This window comes from Ostrea edulis, chromosome 2 (assembly GCF_947568905.1).
Source record: "Ostrea edulis chromosome 2, xbOstEdul1.1, whole genome shotgun sequence".
Classification (NCBI taxonomy): domain Eukaryota; kingdom Metazoa; phylum Mollusca; class Bivalvia; order Ostreida; family Ostreidae; genus Ostrea; species Ostrea edulis.
The window spans coordinates 6,370,517-6,392,098 of NC_079165.1; the positions used below are offsets into that span (position 1 = coordinate 6,370,517).

At 35.5% G+C, this 21,582-nt stretch overlaps 2 protein-coding genes across 2 annotated transcripts in view; both read right to left on the bottom strand.

Moving 5' to 3' along the window:
• Nucleotides 1-5,281, bottom strand: part of LOC125678383 (uncharacterized) — a 22,257-nt gene extending 16,976 nt beyond the window's left edge. Inside the window, exons 1-7 of the mRNA XM_048916811.2 lie at nucleotides 5,122-5,281; nucleotides 4,607-4,683; nucleotides 3,462-3,577; nucleotides 2,883-2,972; nucleotides 2,297-2,553; nucleotides 1,964-2,064; nucleotides 1,197-1,291 (exon numbers count right to left, since the gene is read on the bottom strand). Coding sequence (XP_048772768.2) covers nucleotides 1,197-1,291; nucleotides 1,964-2,064; nucleotides 2,297-2,553; nucleotides 2,883-2,972; nucleotides 3,462-3,577; nucleotides 4,607-4,683; nucleotides 5,122-5,246 — 861 coding nt within the window. The 5' untranslated portion in view covers nucleotides 5,247-5,281. The remainder of the gene's footprint in view (nucleotides 1-1,196; nucleotides 1,292-1,963; nucleotides 2,065-2,296; nucleotides 2,554-2,882; nucleotides 2,973-3,461; nucleotides 3,578-4,606; nucleotides 4,684-5,121) is intronic.
• Nucleotides 5,282-8,935: 3,654 nt separating this feature from the next.
• LOC125679437 (uncharacterized) lies at nucleotides 8,936-20,794 on the bottom strand. Its single transcript, XM_048918662.2, has 7 exons — nucleotides 20,539-20,794; nucleotides 18,898-19,035; nucleotides 17,638-17,786; nucleotides 17,440-17,550; nucleotides 10,220-10,301; nucleotides 9,638-9,841; nucleotides 8,936-9,547 (listed from the first exon to the last, which is right to left on the bottom strand). Exons 1-7 carry the CDS (start codon nucleotides 20,744-20,746, stop codon nucleotides 9,246-9,248), a joined length of 1,194 nt encoding a protein of 397 aa, XP_048774619.1. The 5' UTR covers nucleotides 20,747-20,794; the 3' UTR covers nucleotides 8,936-9,245.
• Nucleotides 20,795-21,582: the final 788 nt, after the last annotated feature.

The following is a 21,582-nucleotide window of genomic DNA, read 5'->3' on the forward strand; positions in this document are numbered from 1 at the left end:
GTCATAAAGTTGTGACGTTCACATCGCTTGTTTCCACTCTTTCCATCGCGGTGTTTAGAACTAGCTATTAACACATGTGAAATATTCTTTGAATATAAGATGTATTTGTAAAATTGAAAACATTAAAATTCGAAATGTATGTGATCTTAATTTGTCCTTTTGAATCTTGTTTTTACCGAGTGTTATTCGAACATAATATACCGAGACCGTGTCAATATCATATATAACGATAGTAACATGTAAACAGAACTTCAGAAGTTGCTGTAATGCGGAGGATAATATTAGTACGGTGAATCGTGGAACAATTTCAGGTAAACAAAACCAATTTTCAAAGCCAAATAGATATACATGTATTGTGTATAAATATAAGATCCTTAAGGTTTAATCAAACATTTTTATGGAGCAAATAGCAGACATATATTTCTGTTATTTTAGAATAGTTATAGGTGATAATATATTAATCTAGGCTGAGATTCAGCCCGGCTGAATATTTGGACTGACGCCTTCACCGAATCTCGGACTAATCCTTCATAATTCATGTATGGAAATTTACTCTCAGCTTCTATCAATGAATGTGTAATTAGGTGACACTGTTGTTCGCTCCAAATAAGTTACTTGATTATTAAAACAAATCTGTATCACAATTAATGCTGCATAACTCACCGTCTAAGTATCTAAAATCCATAAAATAAACTATCACTAAATTTTCCGTTCACATGGTGACTTTCATGGCGCAATATTTTATCTCCCGAAATTGAAGAGTTCCGATAGTTGGATTTTTGTTTACATTAGCGAAAGACAAGACGGTATGTGGAGATACAATGTATCAGTAACTAGATAATACAGACTTTATGAACTCTTCAATTTCTGGAGATAAGATATTGTGCCATGGAAGTAATCGTTTGAACGGAAAGTTTAGTGACTATTTTCATTTTGGGATTTCCATACCTAGACGGTAAGCAATGCAAAATTGATAGTGATATAAAATTAGTTTAACAGTCAAATCACTTATTTGAAGGGAACTTCAGTGTTACCTAAGTGCACATTGATTGCTAGAACCGGCCGAAGCTGAAAGTAAATTTCCGAGCATAGGCCTAAATTTTGCAGCCCTTCGCAGGCAATGGCGACGTCTCCATATGAGAGCAAGATTCTCGAGAGGGACGTTAAACAGTATAATACCAACCAAACCATCTTACCGGTTCATCGATTTCCCCTAGAACATTTAAGAAGCGAAAATATCCTCCTTGATCAAGATATCTGACATCTGTGTTAGATTGATTGTTGAATTTACCTGTGGACGGAAAACAGCAATCTTAATCATAAGCTACAGTGTATTTATCATCAGCTAATCTTTAAGGAAAGTATTCATATTTTGTCAAATTAATAGCCAATTATACCAATACAACAGTTTGCAGGAGAAACGCATTGGAAAAGCCAAAAGTAGTTTATTGAAACTTATTATGTAAGGATAAGAAATAATGCATTTTAAAAATATTAACTAATGAATTTCTTCATGGATATAGATAAAATGTATTGTAGCATTTTTTGCACATTACGAAGGTTTTAGAGAAAATAAATGTTTTAGTGTGGAAGATAAATCTTTCTGTAAAGAATTGCTTTAAATTTCGAAATAGTGTGCTACTAATTAGGATTATGAAATGGGGAGAGAATAGAAAAGGTCAGGAAAGAGTGGGAGGAGTAAGAGAGAGAGATAAGATGGAAGTAAAGGAGAGGACACAAATCGATGGAATGAGAAAGAGATGGAAGGGACGAGTAGAGGGAAATAGAGAGAGTAGGGAAGGAAATGGCAGGATAAGAGAGAGAGATGGGAGGGAATAGAACAGGGAATAGGACGGAGAGAAAATAGTAAAAATGAGATAGAAAAAGGGGCAAGAGGAGGAAGACTAGGACTACTTATTTACCACCACCACTCTATAATCTATAAGTATGTTAGGGTTTCTACCTTCTCGTAGACCAAACCTAGTTGCATGCTGGAGCTCTACCACGTTATTCACAGTGTCTATGGATTGTACTTTAGCAGACAGATCCGCCCAACTCCAGTACCTAGACGGAAATGGAAAACGAAAGTAAGAAATCCTTTCTAGGACAATATCTATATGCCGATAGGACCTTCTTTAAAAAGTTGTACATAGTTTCCTTGTAAACTTGTTTGTGGAATTCCGAGAAGTGGTAGGACGCTTTTACTTGGCCTGAATCATGTTAATCATACGTTTTTTGGTTTTTTTTTAGACATATCTTGATCGAAAACTCCTTGTCTAATCTTTGTTGTCAATACCAGTATCCAAAGGTCCACAAGTCGTTTTCAGATGACCATCTCCTTGGTCGGTCGCTGTCATACGAAAATCGACGCCCATGAGTGCCATCCAGAACGTGCTTGATATTGATAAATCCTTCGTTTGGCCATCTTGCCAAACGGAGAGGAGCACCATTGTAAAACACCTCCAACGGCGCATGTCTGGTTTTATAGAACCCGTATGGAGTTAATTGTCCCAGGTTCGTAATACCCGCAGCAGACAGTTTTACTTGATATACCTTAAAGATTGATATATTTGGTTTATTTAATAGTTTTGACTGATATAAAATACACTGAGAAATAGATAGACAACAAAGTTTTAATTGGAGGAACATTGGGGATTTATATAACTGCAACACAAAGGACACATTGTGACAAACCTTTGCTTGCAGACATGGAAGCCGCTTTTAGCCCATACCTTACCATAAACCTATGTTTACAGACGTTTCAACATATGCCTTGTCACGACCCTATGATGACAGATGTTTTAATACGCCCCCAGTCAAGACGTTGTAACACGTAACTTGTCACGAGCCTGTAGTGGCAGACGTTGTTTTGTAACACGTACCTTGTCACGAGCCTGTAGTGGAAGACGTTGCAAGATGGAGTGGTTTGTTACTTTGTGGAACAAGTTACTGGGAATCCTTTTACCTCCTGTCTTCAATGAATAAGAATTGAATAAATATTCATGAACGGGATTTCAGAATTCGAATTCGAACTTAAACGTATTTGTCTGTTTCCTCCACCCTAGGTTTGACATCTGATCGCAGCTGATATTCTGTGCTAACCCGAAAACTCAGTCTTATTTCATCACAATAATAAAGGACAATACAAGTTCATGAACTTAAAATACAGGATTAAATTTAGTCAGTAGTATTACACCAGTAGCTAAAGCTGGTCTTTTATCGATGTTATTGAACATCACTGGGGTTGCTGGATTCTAAAATAATCGAAAGTTTCTATTCATGTAAACATATAGTGAAGGAAAACACCTGTGTTGCAAAGTTCTGAAATGGTATACGGGTTCGTTGCCAACAGTTTCTTTTATACAAAGAGCTATGGACTGGGTATTGAAAGTGAAATGAATTTTAACGCTAACAATTCATGTAAAAAGATAATAATGAAGAAAGTAGGCAATTAGCGTTACCACATGGACTTCCTGGTCATTATAGGCTTGGATGGTGACAGTGTGCGGGCCTTGGTGGTTAATGTGCAATGTGGAATCCAAGTCGTAGTACCCTTGCATCAGATTGACTGTCACATCTGACAGATAAAATATAGGAATAAATAGATTGATTCTTACATCTGTCAGGTAACACAGAGAAATAAATGGATTGATTGTTACATCTCCAAGGATTAATTGTTACATCTGGCAGGTAACACATAGGAATAAATAGATTCATTGTTACATCTGGCAGGTAACACATAGGAATAAATAGATTCATTGTTACATCTGGCAGGTAAAACTTAGGAATAAATAGATTCATTGTTACATCCGGCAGGTAACACATAGGAATAAATAGATTCATTGTTACATCTGGCAGGTAAAACTTAGGAATAAATAGATTCATTGTTACATCCGGCAGGTAACACATAGGAATAAATAGATTCATTGTTACATCTGGCAGGTAACACATAGGAATAAATAGATTCATTGTTACATCTGGCAGGTAAAACTTAGGAATAAATAGATTCATTGTTACATCCGGCAGGTAAAACATAGGAATAAATAGATTCATTGTTACATCCGGCAGGTAACACATAGGAATAAATAGATTCATTGTTACATCCGGCAGGTAACACATAGGAATAAATAGATTCATTGTTACATCTGGCAGGTAAAACTTAGGAATAAATAGATTCATTGTTACATACGGCAGGTAACACATAGGAATAAATAGATTCATTGTTACATCTGGCAGGTAAAACATAGGAATAAATAGATTCATTGTTACATCCGGCAGGTAACACATAGGAATAAATAGATTCATTGTTACATCTGACAGATAACACATAGAAATAAATGGATTGATTGTTACATCTCCCAGGTAAAACATTGAAATAGTTAGATCACATGATTGTGACAACTGCCAGGTAAAACATTTATATTTATACTAAATAGATTCATTGCAACATCTGAAATGTAAAACATGGGAATAAATAGATTCATTGTTACATCTGGCAGGTAAACATAGGAATAAATAGATTGATTGTTACATCTGGCAGGTAAACATACGGATAAATGAAGTTGGTTTAATTCTGTGTTAAAACTGCTAAAATGGTAGTCTTTACCTTTATTTTGCAAGCTATGTGAATTTAGAAGTGTTGCAGTCTTTCTGAAAGTTTTTACTGGATGGTGCACACTCCGTCTGAATTTCAAAACAATCAAAGTACAGTATTTTCTCCATTATACATTATCACATCATCAGAATGAAATGTGACATTAGATTAAGCTATGTACACATTAGTTATGAAGAGAATTGAATTGTAAATATACTTTGAAGACAATTTTCTTATAATGATAAACTAGAGAACTAAGATAGATCGTTCGAAGCGCAAGCACATAGTAGAAGCCTTTGACAACTTAGACAAAAGAGAAGGGAAGAGAACTGGACGTTTAAGATTAGGATTTGTATTAATTTGGTAGCATTATTACTGTGGCGCGAGGTTGGAAAATGCACCACCACAAACCACAGTCACTCGATTTCTTTGCCTATATTTCCAGGTAAAATCTTGCAAGGTGTCACATAAACTGTAACTGTATTGGAAATATTATATAACTCCTAGGTTAATATGACTATAATTACCCGTCGTTATGGTCATTTCCATGAGGCGACACGTAAATGTTGACTGGTTGTGAAATCCCGTCCAGAATGAAAGAGCTACCACTGGCCAATAATACACAGAGGCAGACGACCACTGGCACCATCATGGCGTCCACAACAGAAATAGGAAATATCTGTTCAAGGACATCTATTATTGTATAAGTGCACGATAAGGGAATTTAGTACAAAATACTGACATGTGAACTCGCTTATTATAAGACATTTACTGGAACGATGTACAGTGTACGATAAGAATTACCGAGCGATCTCTTCTAATCAATGAAGCTCAACAATGGTCATGTGAAAAATAAATATTATAATTTTTCAGTAATACAGAACGGTTCTGACGAGATGAAAAATTTAATTTCTTACAATTTGGCAATTAATTTCATTGAAGCAATATTGAACACAAAATATGCAAAAGTACTTATTTGATCTAACATGCATTTATTGAGATTCACTCATTTTTGTCTGTAATGAAAGATGAAGATAACGAACAGTGATCACTCTCATAACTCCTATGAGCAATATGAAATACAGAGTTGGGCAAACACTGACCCCTGGATATAACAGAGGTGGGATCAGGTGCCTAGAAGGAGTAAGCATCCCCTGTCGACCGGTCACATATAATCCAGGTCAAATCACAGGCACTTGTTCCTATAGATAAGTTATGACGTCTGTATCCTAATGATAACACTATTACTATACAGACGTCATAACTTATTTACAGAAACAAGTGTATGTGGGTCAAATTGGTTCAAAGTTGCCATGATTTTGTTTCAGTCTGAATGTTTTTTCATAATCCTTTTTGCTCGCAAAAGTTATTCCCCTGGTTTGCTCTTAATTGAATTTAGGTAATTAATTTTAAAAGTATAAAAATTACAATTCCGTATAGATCTGTATATCATATGCATAAATTTATTTCGACATAGACTAATTTTATCTTGATTAGTACATAATTTATCTAATTAAACTTTGGAGCCAGATAAAACAGATGACTGGATTGTTATGACCCTGTATAACATGTATAATGTCGGCGATACTGCGATACAATACCATTTTTACATTTTAAGTCAATACGATGGTTTAATTACCTGAAAGTCCGGAGGGGTCGGTGAATGTCATACTTCCTAGACAGCTAAAATATATTATTGTCCTCAGAAATGTCAGCAATTGTTCTATTGTATGATTGAATAATTCAGAACATCAACACCTACTACTACAGCCTACGAAACGATATCTGGTCGGTCATCTTTATTTACAGCTAGTGTGCAAGACCTCATCGGAAGTGTTTAATAAAGCGAGTTTTGTTGGGTTTTTTTTATATTTAAAAACTGAAACCAGTTACTGTTACAATATAGCAAAGACACGAGTTTTCTTTGGGCGACCAAAAATAATACCAATCGTATTAATTTGAGAAATCCTAATTTACTTTCAGTCCGATGTTGGAAAATTGAAAACTTATATACACTTCAAAAACACTTAGAGGTTAGCATATTTTTCTAGTTTGTAGGATTTCAGCCAATCAGAAAGCTCGAAAGTATTCCATCTTATAATAATGTCATCTATTACGGTAGCGACGGATAACAAGCACGTGGATCAATATGAATTGTGCACTTTACATTGTCATAGAGTAGTTGAAAAACAAGGAGCGGTTCTGATAGTTGTTAGCGGTGGCAGTGACTGACACGGCCGGGTAGCTACAGAAAATCCGTACATTCAATAAAGCTAGTATAAAACGTAGACATTTTCCAACTTCCTCAAACCACCAGGAACTACTACCCCTTCCGCCCAAAACTAAAAGTGGGTATTGATAGCCTTAAGGGCCCCCTACTTTATTTCGGGATTCGTTCTGTCTTGTCTTCGAAGATTTGCGTTCAAGTCATTAAGCTCCTGTATTCTCTATCACATATAAACTGAAGTGGCAAGTGAATGGCTGTTTTACCTTAAAAATTTGTCATATACCTCAACAATAAGAATTTACACGGTTCACTCGCACATACATATTCATATGTTGCTATATAAACTGTGTAAGTAACATTTGTCCTAAGAAAGGGACTTAGGACTTATCCGTAGGACTTATCGAATTGTTTGTGTCGTTAGTCATACCGGTGGGTTTTTTTTTTTTTTTTATAGTTTTAATGATTACACATATGAGTCACGTGATTTGCTCTTCTTCAGCTGAAAAATAATGGGGACTACCCATAATGCCTCCGGAAAAATGTCGCCGTCTCTGCAGTATACTTCATTGACAACCCCGTAAATAAAATAACTTGTTTGGAAAATACCACAATCATTTTTAAATTCCAGACAAGCTTTCTCCTACCTTTGTACGTTTTGTTATTGCTTGGTTTGGAAGGAAGAAAAACAACATCGCGTCACAGTGCACTGTTTACATCGACTGTGTTATGTTTCCCACATTCAATGAATAGGTGGGTTTTAAAATGTCTAAAGTCGTGTTGCAAAATGTTAAGAGTCTTCGCTCGTCTCAACGTTCACACCGTAAAACATTATTTTTAATAACCTTTTATCCATTATGTGGATCCGACACTTCTAGGTATCGGGTGTTGTTGCATTTTAGTGCTGTTTTACATCAGTATTCATGCACTGTATTATCTTGATCCGCCTGTATACCTATTTTCCTGTTTGTTTCATAGTTTGTCTCAGCTACACCCCCTACACTTCATATGGTTGCCATTATTTTCGTGCACGTGTCTTTGTCGTTTGACTCATATTTGTTGGTTGACTCATAATTCAATTTATTTAGTGCCTAATACACTATACATATGTAATTGAACGTACAACTCTTTCGTTTCGGCTTTGGGTGTCGACCTTGAGTTTTCAAATTTTACCATTATTGTATTGTTTGAGATTCGTTCATGTAAATTTGTATTCCAAAACAGAATTTAAAGGTGTATTTCAGTTTACTTCGTTTCGGCCTTGAGCATCGACCTTTTGTTTCTAAATCGTACCATTATTGAATCTTTTTAAGAATTTCTGTCTTTTAGAACAGCAATTCAACCACAACTCATCTAACTTCGTTTCGGCCTTGAGTTTTCAAATCATACCATTGTTGTATTGTTCCTGACTTAATTCAACGTACGACTTATCTTAACGGGCTCACGGCGGATGTGACCGGTCGGCAAGGGATGATCACTCCTCCTAGGCACCTGATCCAAACTCTAGTGATTTCAAAGGTCCGTGTTCGCTCGGCCCTTCATTTCTATTTTTAGTAAAACTTTTTGGCTTGTCCTGAGGATGGGACGGTCGTCCATAGGACTTATCGAATTGTTCGTGTCTTTGATCAATATCGATGCTTTATATATAAAATCTCCCATGATTCGTGGTATGATTTATATTCAACGAGTTGTGTTTTCTATCCCCGAGCCTGGACGAGAAGATGGATAACACGTAATGGGTACCTCAAATTTCGATATAAATCATATCAAACCACAAACAATGGATTATTCTTTTATCACGTAGCTGTATTGTTGGGAGAATTACTTTCAGACATTTTTTAAACAAACTACTCCAAATTGATGTTTGTTTGTGACGTCACAAATGGCATAGGAAAACAGTGCAACAATTAAAATTTATGTAATACACTGTAGGTGATATCCGCTGGATAAAGGAGTAAACATATATATAGATATTTTGTTATATATATATATATATAACAAAATTACCTTGCTTCATCCGCATCCAAGATACATACATGTAATTATGATAAGATATAGACCATAAAAAGTATTCTGACAGGAATGTATTATGCAAAGTTTGATAAATAACAAAGAACAATATTTTTGCATTTAATATAAAGTGAAATACACATACATCAATTTTGATAAGATATAAAGCACATTTCACTATATCTGATAATCACTTCATGTGTCTTTTCATTATAATATATAACAGTTACTACAAAATTAACCTTAATCAAGTTTCATGAAATTAACATTCCGATAAATCATCTGCAATCAACATTTTGCAATGAATAATAAAAATGACTCATTATCTTTAAGAATGTCACAAGGGCATAACAAATTTAATACCTTTTACATGTACATGTAATATTTCCATTGATCGGGTTCGATATTGTTTTACGTCTACCCGATGATATTTCCATTGATCGGGTTCGACTGACTATGTATTCGAGATCTGTCAAAGTTCATTTCGCAGATGAATGAATGGCGTTCACTACAAGATACATCACCCCATTCGAAGTCAAGTTTGGGATACTCGATCACCATACAGTCCTGTTCGCCCGCGACATTGTTGGGCTGTCCGGGATGCCAGTGGGTATAGTTGAACGGGATGGGATGAGTCTGCCCGCTCCAAGTAAAAGTGTTTTCGTGGTCAAAATCGTTTCCATTTGTCCACAGTCCGAAGTCTGCTGCCAGCGACATAGCTACAACAAGCGGAAAGTTGAATGATACTGATTATGACTCTTGTTGTCAGTAAAATACCTTATACTGTTCAGAGGATAGTAATGATTTACCGTTAGACTGGTTTATCATGTTGGAAATTATCGTCTGCTCCACAGAAGATTCAATGGCTACGAGACTCGCCAGAGGCCAGACAGCTTTGCATGTCTTCATGGCATCTCTGTAGGTCTTGGGTTCCATGTGAAACACATAACACGTTTCCATGCCTCCTACTTTGGTTTCCACAGATCCTGGCGGGCAACGGGGGGCTCGAATACCTATTAATGAGAGCCCGTCGTACAAATCATAGAGATTATTGTGTGTTCAGATGTAAATGTTAGAACAGAATCGCATTTGCTTTGAAAACAAACTACATATATTGTAAGGAAACTCATTGATTTTACAGAAGGAAACCTATTTTTCTTCCGATCATTTTCTCATGTAAATAACTCGCTAAGTGGAACCCTCCAATAGAATTTCTATTGCACTAGAGGGACAATTACATCGTCTGTCCATTTAAAGGTACATGTATATCAAATAATCAATTTAACCAGATTCCCTCTCAAATTCTAAGTGAAGTGTTACTCATTTAGTAACATTTGGAGGATACAAGATCTTCAGGTTAAATTGTTTCAATGATCAGCAGAGCACCATACCTTCAGTTGTGCAAGGTGCATTATAAACACTGAGATCGTCCACATAAACGTATTGGTTAAGGTGGTCCGCTTCAAACACTATCTGCAAAACATCAAGCACAAACTTTGTAAGTCATCAAACACAGGCACTATTTGTAAATATTATCTGTAAAACTTCTAGCACACACACTCTCCCTGTAATAGGTTAATTCTGGACATTTATGTCTATCACTTACGGACAGAATGTTGAAACGTACAGATGAAGAGAAAGAGTAATCATGCATAAAAAGCCACCATACGAATTCACAAAAGGTAGACAGATTCCTTCATTAAAACCTGATCTAAAATATTTACGAATGCATTAGAGTGAATTATATGACAAACCCTTTTACTAGTTTTAGCAAAATAAGATATCTCTGTAAATAAGAGAGATATCTCTTTACACTAGAGAGATATCTCTATTGGTTGTAGAGATATCACTGTAAGTTAGAGATATATCTTTTTACGCTAGGGAGATATCTCTTTCTCTTTGAAAGATATCTCTTCAAGCTAGAGAAATATCTCTCAAAGAGATAAAAAATATATCTCTAGCGTAAAGAGATATTATTTCTCAAAGTGAAAGAGATATCTCTCAAAGTGAAAAAGATATCTCTTAAAGTATATGAAATATCTCTCTAACTCTTTAAATTTTCAAAAACAAATATCTCTTCAACTTAAAGAGATGTCTCTTTAGATTAAACAGATTTTCCCCCGGTGATCATAATTACTTCTCCTTGTTGCATAGCTATTAATATGATGTAACCCTATTTTTAAACCAATCAAAATACTTCTAGTATAATTGGAGGACCTCCGGTTTAGGGAGAAAGTATTCAAACTAATAACAAAAATATTGGAAAGAGATATCTCTGTGTTTTTGAGAGATATCTCTTTTTCAACGATTAAAGAGATAAAACTCTAAAACTTCATGATAGTTATTTCGGATTTCAAACATTTCGGTTGAGCATCACTGAAGAGACATTATTTGTCGAAATGCGCATCTGGTGCATCAAAATTGGTACCGTATAAGTTTTACATCTTATACTTTGAGAGATATTTCTCCAAGAATTCTTAGAGAGATATTTCTTTAAGTGAAGGAGATATCTTTCAAAGTAAAAGAGATATCTCTCAGAGTAAAAGAGATATCTCTTTAAGTGAAAGAGATGTTTCTCAAAATGAAAGAGATATATTTCAAAGTGAAAGAGATATATCTTAAAGTATATGAAATATATCTCTAAGTGAAAGAGATATCTCTCAAAGTGAAAGAGATTTCTCTCTAAGTGAAAGATATCTCTCTAAATATAAGAGATATCTCTAAAAGTAAAAGAGATATATCTCTCCAAGTAAAAGAGATATCTCTCTAAGAGAAAGAGATATTTCTCTAAGTGAAAGAAATATCTCTTTTTAGAGAGATATCTCTTAAAATTAAGAAATATATCTCATTTTGAATAGATATCTCTTTAAAATAAGAGATATCTCTTTAAAGAGATATCCTATTTTTCGAATAAATAGTAAAAGGGTTTGCCATAGAATGAAGTTGAAAATTTTATTGTTGTTTATTGTCAACTATCGGGATTTCAACGAAAGATTGTAAAAGGAAATCATTTAATTTTACATGTTTACACGCCTTTTCATTGGTTGGTCTATCATATGAATATCGTATACCCCGAAAAATAAGATAAATGGCCGGAACTACTTTCTACTCTCGACACATCTGATGACAATTGTCCAGTTCGCACCCTACGACAACTTCTTCATGTCACAGACAAGAATGCCACATCATTATTCAATCACTGTTCCAAAGCTGCAATGGCGTCTCCACAATCAGAGAAAGTGTGGTTCACAGCAAAGCCTGTCAAAGCGTACCAGTTTTCGAAATTCATGTCTAACATATTTAGAAATTCTGGATGCTCTCAAAATTACACCGCACACTGTCTCAGAGCGACTGCAATTCAAACCCTTAATGACGATGGTTTTGAATTCCGACATATTACATGTATGTTCATGAGTGGGCACCGGAACGAGGCGTCCGTACACAGTTATAACAGGAATTGCAGTGACCATAAAAAGCAATGCCTTAGTAATTCACTAGCAAAACTCAAGAGAACCCTACTTGCCTGGTCCCTGATCGCATGACAAATCATGCACATGTCCCACGCTTACCGTTCGTACCGACATCGAACATTGAGGTGAATGCCAGATCCACTCAACAAAGTTCCAGCAATTTTCTATCCACAGGATTCATCTCTAACTCATCCTTTCAAAGCTGTACCTTTCAGTTCACAGGGAACCCGTTTGTGAGTCAAAAGTAAACAGTTCGTGGAAGCCGCCCTTTCCGATTTTCAGTTGATGTTTTCATAAATTACTACGTCAATTTCGAAGCGTCATATAATGCAGTTCAAGAATAAATCTTTAATTGAACTCAAATCATATAATGTTTTATCATTCAAACTCAATGCTTTACATATTTAAATGATAAGGAATGAATATATTATCTTTTCGGTGGATGGAGGGATCCACGAAAAAAAAGACGGAAAACTTTGCATCATACGCTACGCGCAATGATGCAGTTTTCCGTCATTTTTATTCGTGGATCCCTCCATCCGTCGAAAAGATAATATATTCATTCCTTAAATAATTCTCATGCTAATTACCCCCTCCCTTGGAAGACGGTATACATACACTGTAGTTGAAGAATTTCACAGTCTTCAAACAATGCACTTCCTCACCATTGTGATTAGTACAAAATACACGATACGAAAATTCTAATATCTTTCATTAATTGAAATTCTGTTCATTGCAAGGGAAATAATTTGCTGGTGATTTGATTTACGTACGACCTAACAATTTTACCAGATTTTCAGGTAGCAGGGGACAGTTTCGCACTATAGGCCCGGTCAACTTTTTCAAAAAATGGAATTACCCCGTATTTGAAGTGATATTACATGTGTAAAAATGTATACAATAATTTTAGGATGCATGTCAAATGTAGCTGAGTGCTTAGTAAAAATGTTGATATACAACATGTAGGTGTCACCATGATTCCTAGCATATAGATGGGTGCAAATACGAAACTAAGACACGTGGTCAGTTGCTGAAGAAATTCCGGTGAAAACATGCAGGGTCTAGCAAAAGGTCTGTAGCTGTGAGGGAAGGTGGATGGCCCCATATGAGAGGTAGATTTTTGAGAAGGGCAGATAGGGTTCTTGATTGTGCACAGTGTCTAAATCCCCATGTTTGGTACTGTGATGGTGTGGGGGTGGTGCGGATTAGCCCAAATGAGGGAAAATCAAAGCAAAAAAGGGGAACCTGCTCAGAGCATGTTTTGTGCACCAGCACCAGTATTTATAGATGACATGTAATTTAGGGTCATAATTTATTAACTACACTAATATGAAATACAAGTATGGACATAAAAGGGAAATATGATTTTTCATTAGTCTGTCATAATCTGACTTTGGTGTATACCCCCTATCCACATGTTTCAAAACCAAAGAAACTGTCCCCTGCCACCTTTAAGAGAATGGCATTTTTTGAAACCCATGGAATTCAGTCAATTTCATTAATATTATCAAGATAAATGTATTAGATATGTAATACAACCCTTTATTTCAATAGATGTATCACATTAGTGTCACAATGGTAGACAACAGAGTCAAGGGGGGTAAGCTATGCTTTAGTACTATGGAAAACCAGAATCTGGTCAAGTATCATAGTGACATGTAAGTACATGTAAATAAGCTTAGTGGTTAAAATAATGTTATTTGGGGTACTTCATATCCTGTGTATTCTTTTTACATAGATTACATGTAGTTTTACATGTTCTACATGTAATTATCAAATTGTACTGATCGACAGGTCTCAGGTACAGTAGATCACATTTCTTCTCAGCACCATGATACATATTTATGAAAAAATACTTGCAGATAGAGAGATAAGTCATTTTAGAGACATTTTGTACACAAAAAACACAGTTAATACCATTTTCTCATTTATGGGTGGTACTTGTAAACAAGCCACCTCCCCTTTGACATTTGGCTGAATTGCATGAATCTTTAGTTTTCACTATTAGGATGGCATAGAATAGAATGTAAGAAGAGAACAGGTATTCAAAATCTTGTTGGGGAGTTGTTTACTTAATTAGAGCATATTTCAGGTCTATACATATACAGTATGTAAAGAAGTAGACAGTGAAGTGGGGAATTTTCTTGATTTTAAGAGCAGTTATGTCCCTTTATCTCTCTCTAATCCATCATTTTCTACACAGGTTCTCATGATTACATGTTCAGCATGTAGCACCACATATAAGGTCACTTTTACCATAGATACAATATACTTGTAATATTATTTGTTAGGCACAGGGATCTTACTCGAACACTCTCATCACTCAAAAATGACAACATCATACACAGAAATGTAGGGGTTTTAAATAATTTTATTGCGTACACATTTAGGGCGGTCGACATGATGTATTGGTGTAGTTTCACTCAGAATAAGTCAGATTTGTCAAAAATGGGAGTTGACGTCAATGACATGAGATGTCAGAATTCTTAAAGGTAGCAGGGGACAGTTTCGCACTATAGGCCCGGTCAACTTTTTCAAAAAATGGAATTACCCCGTATTTGAAGTGATATTACATGTGTAAAAATGTATACAATAATTTTAGGATGCATGTCAAATGTAGCTGAGTGCTTAGTAAAAATGTTGATATACAACATGTAGGTGTCACCATGATTCCTAGCATATAGATGGGTGCAAATACGAAACTAAGACACGTGGTCAGTTGCTGAAGAAATTCCGGTGAAAACATGCAGGGTCTAGCAAAAGGTCTGTAGCTGTGAGGGAAGGTGGATGGCCCCATATGAGAGGTAGATTTTTGAGAAGGGCAGATAGGGTTCTTGATTGTGCACAGTGTCTAAATCCCCATGTTTGGTACTGTGATGGTGTGGGGGTGGTGCGGATTAGCCCAAATGAGGGAAAATCAAAGCAAAAAAGGGGAACCTGCTCAGAGCATGTTTTGTGCACCAGCACCAGTATTTATAGATGACATGTAATTTAGGGTCATAATTTATTAACTACACTAATATGAAATACAAGTATGGACATAAAAGGGAAATATGATTTTTCATTAGTCTGTCATAATCTGACTTTGGTGTATACCCCCTATCCACATGTTTCAAAACCAAAGAAACTGTCCCCTGCCACCTCAATCTTGAGGAAAGAAAACGAAGAAAAGAATGTACTTTGATATGATCATCTATCAAAACGTTTCTATAATTCAATGAATAGCAGAAATGATCCTTTTACACGCAAACTTCAAAATTCTTCTCGAGAATAATTTGGCAATTCTAAGCTATTTAGTATATTTTGTTCCTTGCTGTTTACGTGAATTTATTAAACAAACTAAACATCTGTTTTTCACATTTTTCTTGCGGTTCAGAAAAAACAATGCCTTCTGTTTTCATTACAAATACCATGTCTACTTCATGGTCATACTACAAAAAGTATTATACAGTACTCTCTAGCAGGTGTTTATAAAAACTTTTATCTTACCATTATAGAAAAGTTTGATCGTTTGAAAAAAGGATATAAATACTTAAAGCATATGATACATTTATATCAGTTTACTGTTTAAGGTTGTTCTTAAAGACGACAAGCTTTGTTAAAAAGTTATATATGTTTAACTATCAACTTGAAAAAGAGGGCGACTTTCGGTTTGTTTGTTTTTCTTAATTTGTTCATTAATTTCGTGAAGGAGAGTATCCGGTTTGTAAGTTTTCATTAACTACATGTGCTTCATCAATTCCATTACAATGTTAATTGGCATATTCAAACTTTTAACTTTATGTTTTGATTTTTGCATCATTATTCTTACTTTTCTTTTAAACACTTTATAACCGGTTGTAAGAAAGTGGACTAGTTTTACGAAATAAAACTACATTTATGATTTGGCAAATTCTGGAGAATCCATAGAGATTAAACAGAAGCACTTTACCGAATTTTACTCGTTGTTCAATTCCTATTTAACATCCTCGTATTTAATAACTTATATAGAAATTGTAACCTAGTTGACCTTTCACATTTTCTGATGAAAATAATAGAGGACTTTCCTTTGACTGTTACAGAAATCCATCATCGCAAGTGTCATTACACAAGCTTGAACCCGCTGTGGTGGTCTAGAGGTAGAGCGTTCGCCCCGCATACGGAAGGTCGGGGTTCGAACCCCGGCCGCGACAGACCTAAGCCGTTAAAACAGGTATGGACAGTTCCATCGCCAAACGCTCGGCATCAGTTGTGAATGTCACGGGTCCTCGGAGATGACCTTAAAAACGGATGCCCATTATCACAGTAGGTGTGGCACGCTAAAGAACTCTCACTGCTCAATGGCCGTAAGCGCCGAGCATAGGCCTAAATTTTAAGCCCATCACCGGTTTTCGTGACGTCCCAGTATGAGTGAAAAATTCTCTCGAGAGACGTTCAGCAAGATACAATCAATCAATCAATCACAAGCTGAAAGAAAACTAATATCATCATCTGAAAACCATTTCAAGTAACATATTACTTTCTGACTTTGGTTTTTGACCTCGACAACAGGGGTCTTCCACATGTCATAAAAAGTTGCAGTTTGAAATCTCATTGCAAAACCTTTAAAACTTTCAGAGATATAGTCTCGAAACGAAAATGTTACGGTTTTCTTTTTTTATACTATGTATTTTACAAGATTTCTTGTTTTATATGTTTGTTTCTTAGTGATATTTTCTTGTATTTGCCGATTCCTAAATAAATAAACTGAAAAATAAACTTGAAAAAAGAAAGACCGACAGAATGAAGAGACTGACAGACGGACGGACAGACCCAAATTAATATCCCCTGCTTTCTGCCAAATGCGGGGGTGTAAAAAACTTAGCACAAGCACTAAGTAAAACATCGAGCACAAACATTATTTGTAGAACATTGATTATTGACACTATATCATCATTGAAAGCACAAACACTATCCGCAAAAATATCGAGCGCAAACACTATCCGCAAAAATATCGAGCGCAAACACTATCCGCAAAATATCGAGCGCAAACACTATCCGCAAAATATCAAGCGCAAACACTTTCTGTAAAACATCAAGCACTCAGTATCTGTAAAACATTGAGCATATTCTAAATAATAAATAATAAAGCTTGCGTGAGTTTTTTCACACCATCGATTCACCTGAAAGGGTCTTCTAAGATACTCGGGGTCGGGGCTGAATTCTGCTAGTGTCCAGTTCTTAGACGGGATATGGCTCACGGAAAAGACCGGGTTACCCCTTAGGTTCCCTTCCTGTAAATCATGATAAGTCATGTCAATCTCTAAAACAATTAGAATGTTTAAAGGAGGTTTCATTTTCAAATAGCATCAATTCTTTACTTGTAAGTAAACATTGAGTCTCCCAGCAGTGTTTGAACGAGTTTCTGCTTTGTAGAAGAACCGGATGCAATATGATTGTGCTGTATTAAAGGGCCGTGATGTGACACGTGATACATAACTTCCGGGTCTGTATATTCTGATGGCGTGTCCTATATGATTAAAAGTACACATAAGAATAGATTTCAAACATATTCATAGGTCACCTTGGCAACAACAAATGTTATAAAATAAATAGAAACACTCCCTGAAGTTGTGTTGAAAATGGATGGTAATTTCATATGAACGTACCTAATGAATAAAATACTGATTTCTAAAACGTAAAGTCAATATCCAATTGATCAGTAAAAATACATATAATGTATATTACTAGCTGCAGAACTGCAGCTCTCTGTGAAAATATTGGGACAGGTCAGAGAGCTACAGATCCACCCCTTGTAAGAACCTTCGATTCACGGCGCACTACAAAAATTCGACGGTTGAGGCCTTATATCGCTATAGTCTTGCATCGCCGCCTCATAAATTTAACATCAAAAAATTTCTAACATATGTTCCTACTATACTCGTGTCCAAACATACCTTCAAATATTCATTAAAGCCCCATACGACCGGAAAACTCACAGCTTTTAATGATTTCATTCATAGACGTAACCATGTTAGTAGCAATGTCAAAGTGCATTTCGTATAATAAGCTTATATTAACCACTCGGGTTGCCATGGCACGACTTTACGGTAGATTGTACTATATGTGATGTTCTATGTAGCAATAATATTTTAAGTAAAATAACAGGTTCCCTTGGCTATTTACTATATTTCCCGAGACGAATTTATCAGATACGTGTTTTATACAAAATATGGCATAACCTACAATAAATAAAAGGTGGAAACAGTTTAAAGATTTTGATACAGAAAACAGCACCGTAATCAGCTCAGACTGACGTTACAGTTTGTGATCTAATTCGATAAACCTAGTCTAGACGTTCCAAACAAAGAGCAGGGAAAGTTTACTCTCGGTTGATAGTTTTCATTCTCATTAGAACTACAATGTATGCCGTACCAACAAGCGTCTTCCCAAAGAAAGAAGTAGATTTAATCGCCAGTTACTTGTATAGAGAACGAAAAATAACCAGAGGCGTTCATTATAATGTCCTCTTAGTAATCGTAATTAAACAAATCATTTTGTCGCCTAATTGTTCAACTTTTCTATCATTTAGGGGGAGGGAGCAGATCTTTGAAAATTACATGTATAGAATGAATAGTTACCCATTTTGGATCCCATGGTATGGTCTGGGTAAGTGTTGTCTAGTGCCCATCTATAACTGTCGTGAGTAAAGTTACACATCTGATCGCCGTCCTCAAAGTCACAGTGTGTTAAGTTAAAGCTGTACAAGTTGTTGGCGGCTTCACGGGATATGAAATGACAAAGATGAATGTATAGGGTTTTAACCTGAAGGGTGAGGAGTACAAAGACACTTTGTAAAGCGCGTTAGGGAACTGGAATTTATCTTTTACATTCACCTTTTTACTTTCATTTCTTTCGGAATATTCCCAGCCATTAACACGATTGAGCTGAAAATTTTATTTTTCCATCTTTATTGTTTACAGTGCTTAACTAACGTATTTCTAATGGTCAACCAAAATTTGAACATCAGTTTTTGAGTTACAAGTGAGATACAGCACTCATAATTCTTTGTTATATAAATAAGGCTCGTGCCATGTTTTTGTTTACCTATAGATTGATTGATAGAAAATAGCACGTTTAAAACAAAATGAGATTTGCTAAACACTAGACACTATCAAATTATGCTAAGAATTAACTTGTAAATTGAAAAATCTACTTTAAATGAACTTTAACTGGTATATTTAAGTTATATAAACAAAAACAGGGCACAAGCTCTGAATTGTGAGCTCTGTATCTCTTATGTACATGTACATCGACAACTGACATTCAAATTTGTGCTGACCACTATAAATATTTCATTTCAGCATTTTAAACATTGAAAATGAAAAAAAAAATTGAAAATGTTCAGCTCAAATCGTGTCCATGCTCCTTTAAAATAGTCGTACTGTTTTTATCAAGATGCACATGAATCTGTATATGTCATTAATTTCTTAACTGAAAGCTCTATAGCAGACAGAGAAAAGCGAAAACTAATTCAATATGACTGAGATATCAAATCAGGCCTGGGGGTTATAAAACCTTTTTGAGCACGTTTGCAAACTCAACGATGTCCTCTTAATCGTACTCATACTCAAAAGTGAAGATTATGAAACATTTATAATATCATTCTCACACTCAAATGGAGTACGTGTTCAAGATTTTTTAGTATGTTTCGAAGCTTGCTTAGAGTTGCAGTCAAATAGAAACATGACTGAGTTTGAATATGAGTACGATAAAAGTTTTATAATCTCCAGGCCATACTATTTTTATTGTACAGTTATTTGCAGATTTTTATCATGAAAGGTGAAGATAACGAACAGTGATCAATCTCATAACACTTATAAGCAATACAAAATAGAGAGTTGGGCAAACACGGACCCCTGGATATACTAGAGGTGGGATCAGGTGTCTAGGAGGAGTAAGCATCCCCTGTCGACCGGTCACACCCGCCGTGAGCACTATATCTTGATCAGGTAGATGTTAATATTTGAATAAGCTAAGGTTCATTTTCGGAAAATGTCACATTCACTGTCATCTGACTCATCAATAAGCACAGACACTCCTACTGCTTGCCTGAAATTTTGTTATTAATCTTAGATCTAGACTTTGTAAAATTTTCTTACAATTCCCGTGCTTAGAAGCGAACAATCTTAATAACAATTTAAAAAGCAATTAATAACATTGCTGAGACATATACATTAGCTAAATGATAAAATTCTAAGCTCAGTGAAACCAACACTAACCATTGGCACCAATATCTCCACAGTTCAGCTCGATGGAATTGTCCAGTTGTGCTTTAAGGGTCCGTACCAACGCCGCCATTTCTTCCGCCTTTTGACGCACGTCGTCGTAAGTATTTTGGAAAGCGTGCATTGCCAGACATTGTTGCTCGTTTGCCAGACACACATTCAGGCAACAAATGCAACCCAGCATTAACAAAATGAAATGCATTGCATCAAACCTGTGTGTTGCTTCTTAAAAGGATATTTTCTTAAATGCAGTAATCCGATATAACACCAAAGGGGGCTGCTCTAAAATTCAAGAACTCGTGTCCAATCTATTGTAAATGTTTTTAATATTGCAATAAAATATGTTTAGTTTAATTCAGCTCTTATGTACTGACATTTCATTAAATCATTATCAGATAGCTGTGTGTTCTGGTGTTAAAAAGGTCTTTGAAGTAATCAGAGACTTTTGAAGTGATTCACATCTTTTTCCTCACTAGGTGAAAATTAAGAATATCATCGACAGTTCGCTGTGATATATCCAATATTGTCCCCAGACATGAAAGCCGTCAGATATCAAGATTTAAAACCACTAACTTAATATTACTGCTCTGTGTTTACACACAATAAATTTACCTTACCAATAGTCGTATGAGGTGTTTTACTGAAAAATTATTTTTAAAAACGTTCTCTTGTCATTAGGTCCTTCAAACAGCTGTTGAACGTGAGAACCATAGCCATCAGACACAATCTAATTAAAATTAAAATTAGATCCTTTGATCCGCTCATCTACTATCTACTATCGCTACCTTGTGTAGCGATAGTAGATGAGCGGATCAAAGGATCTAATTTTAATTAGATTGCATCAGACAAGACGTTGATGCTGCGAATGACACAATGTTAGATTATCAGTCTCTGAGTCAGTACGTGCAGTATTGGTTTATTTTACCAACTAGTAGACGTTCTACCGTGAAAATTAGTTTTTATTTAAGGTGGCTCACTACATCCAGAAATAGTTTCTCAAATCAGTACGAATTTATTTAAATCATAATCATAAAAGAT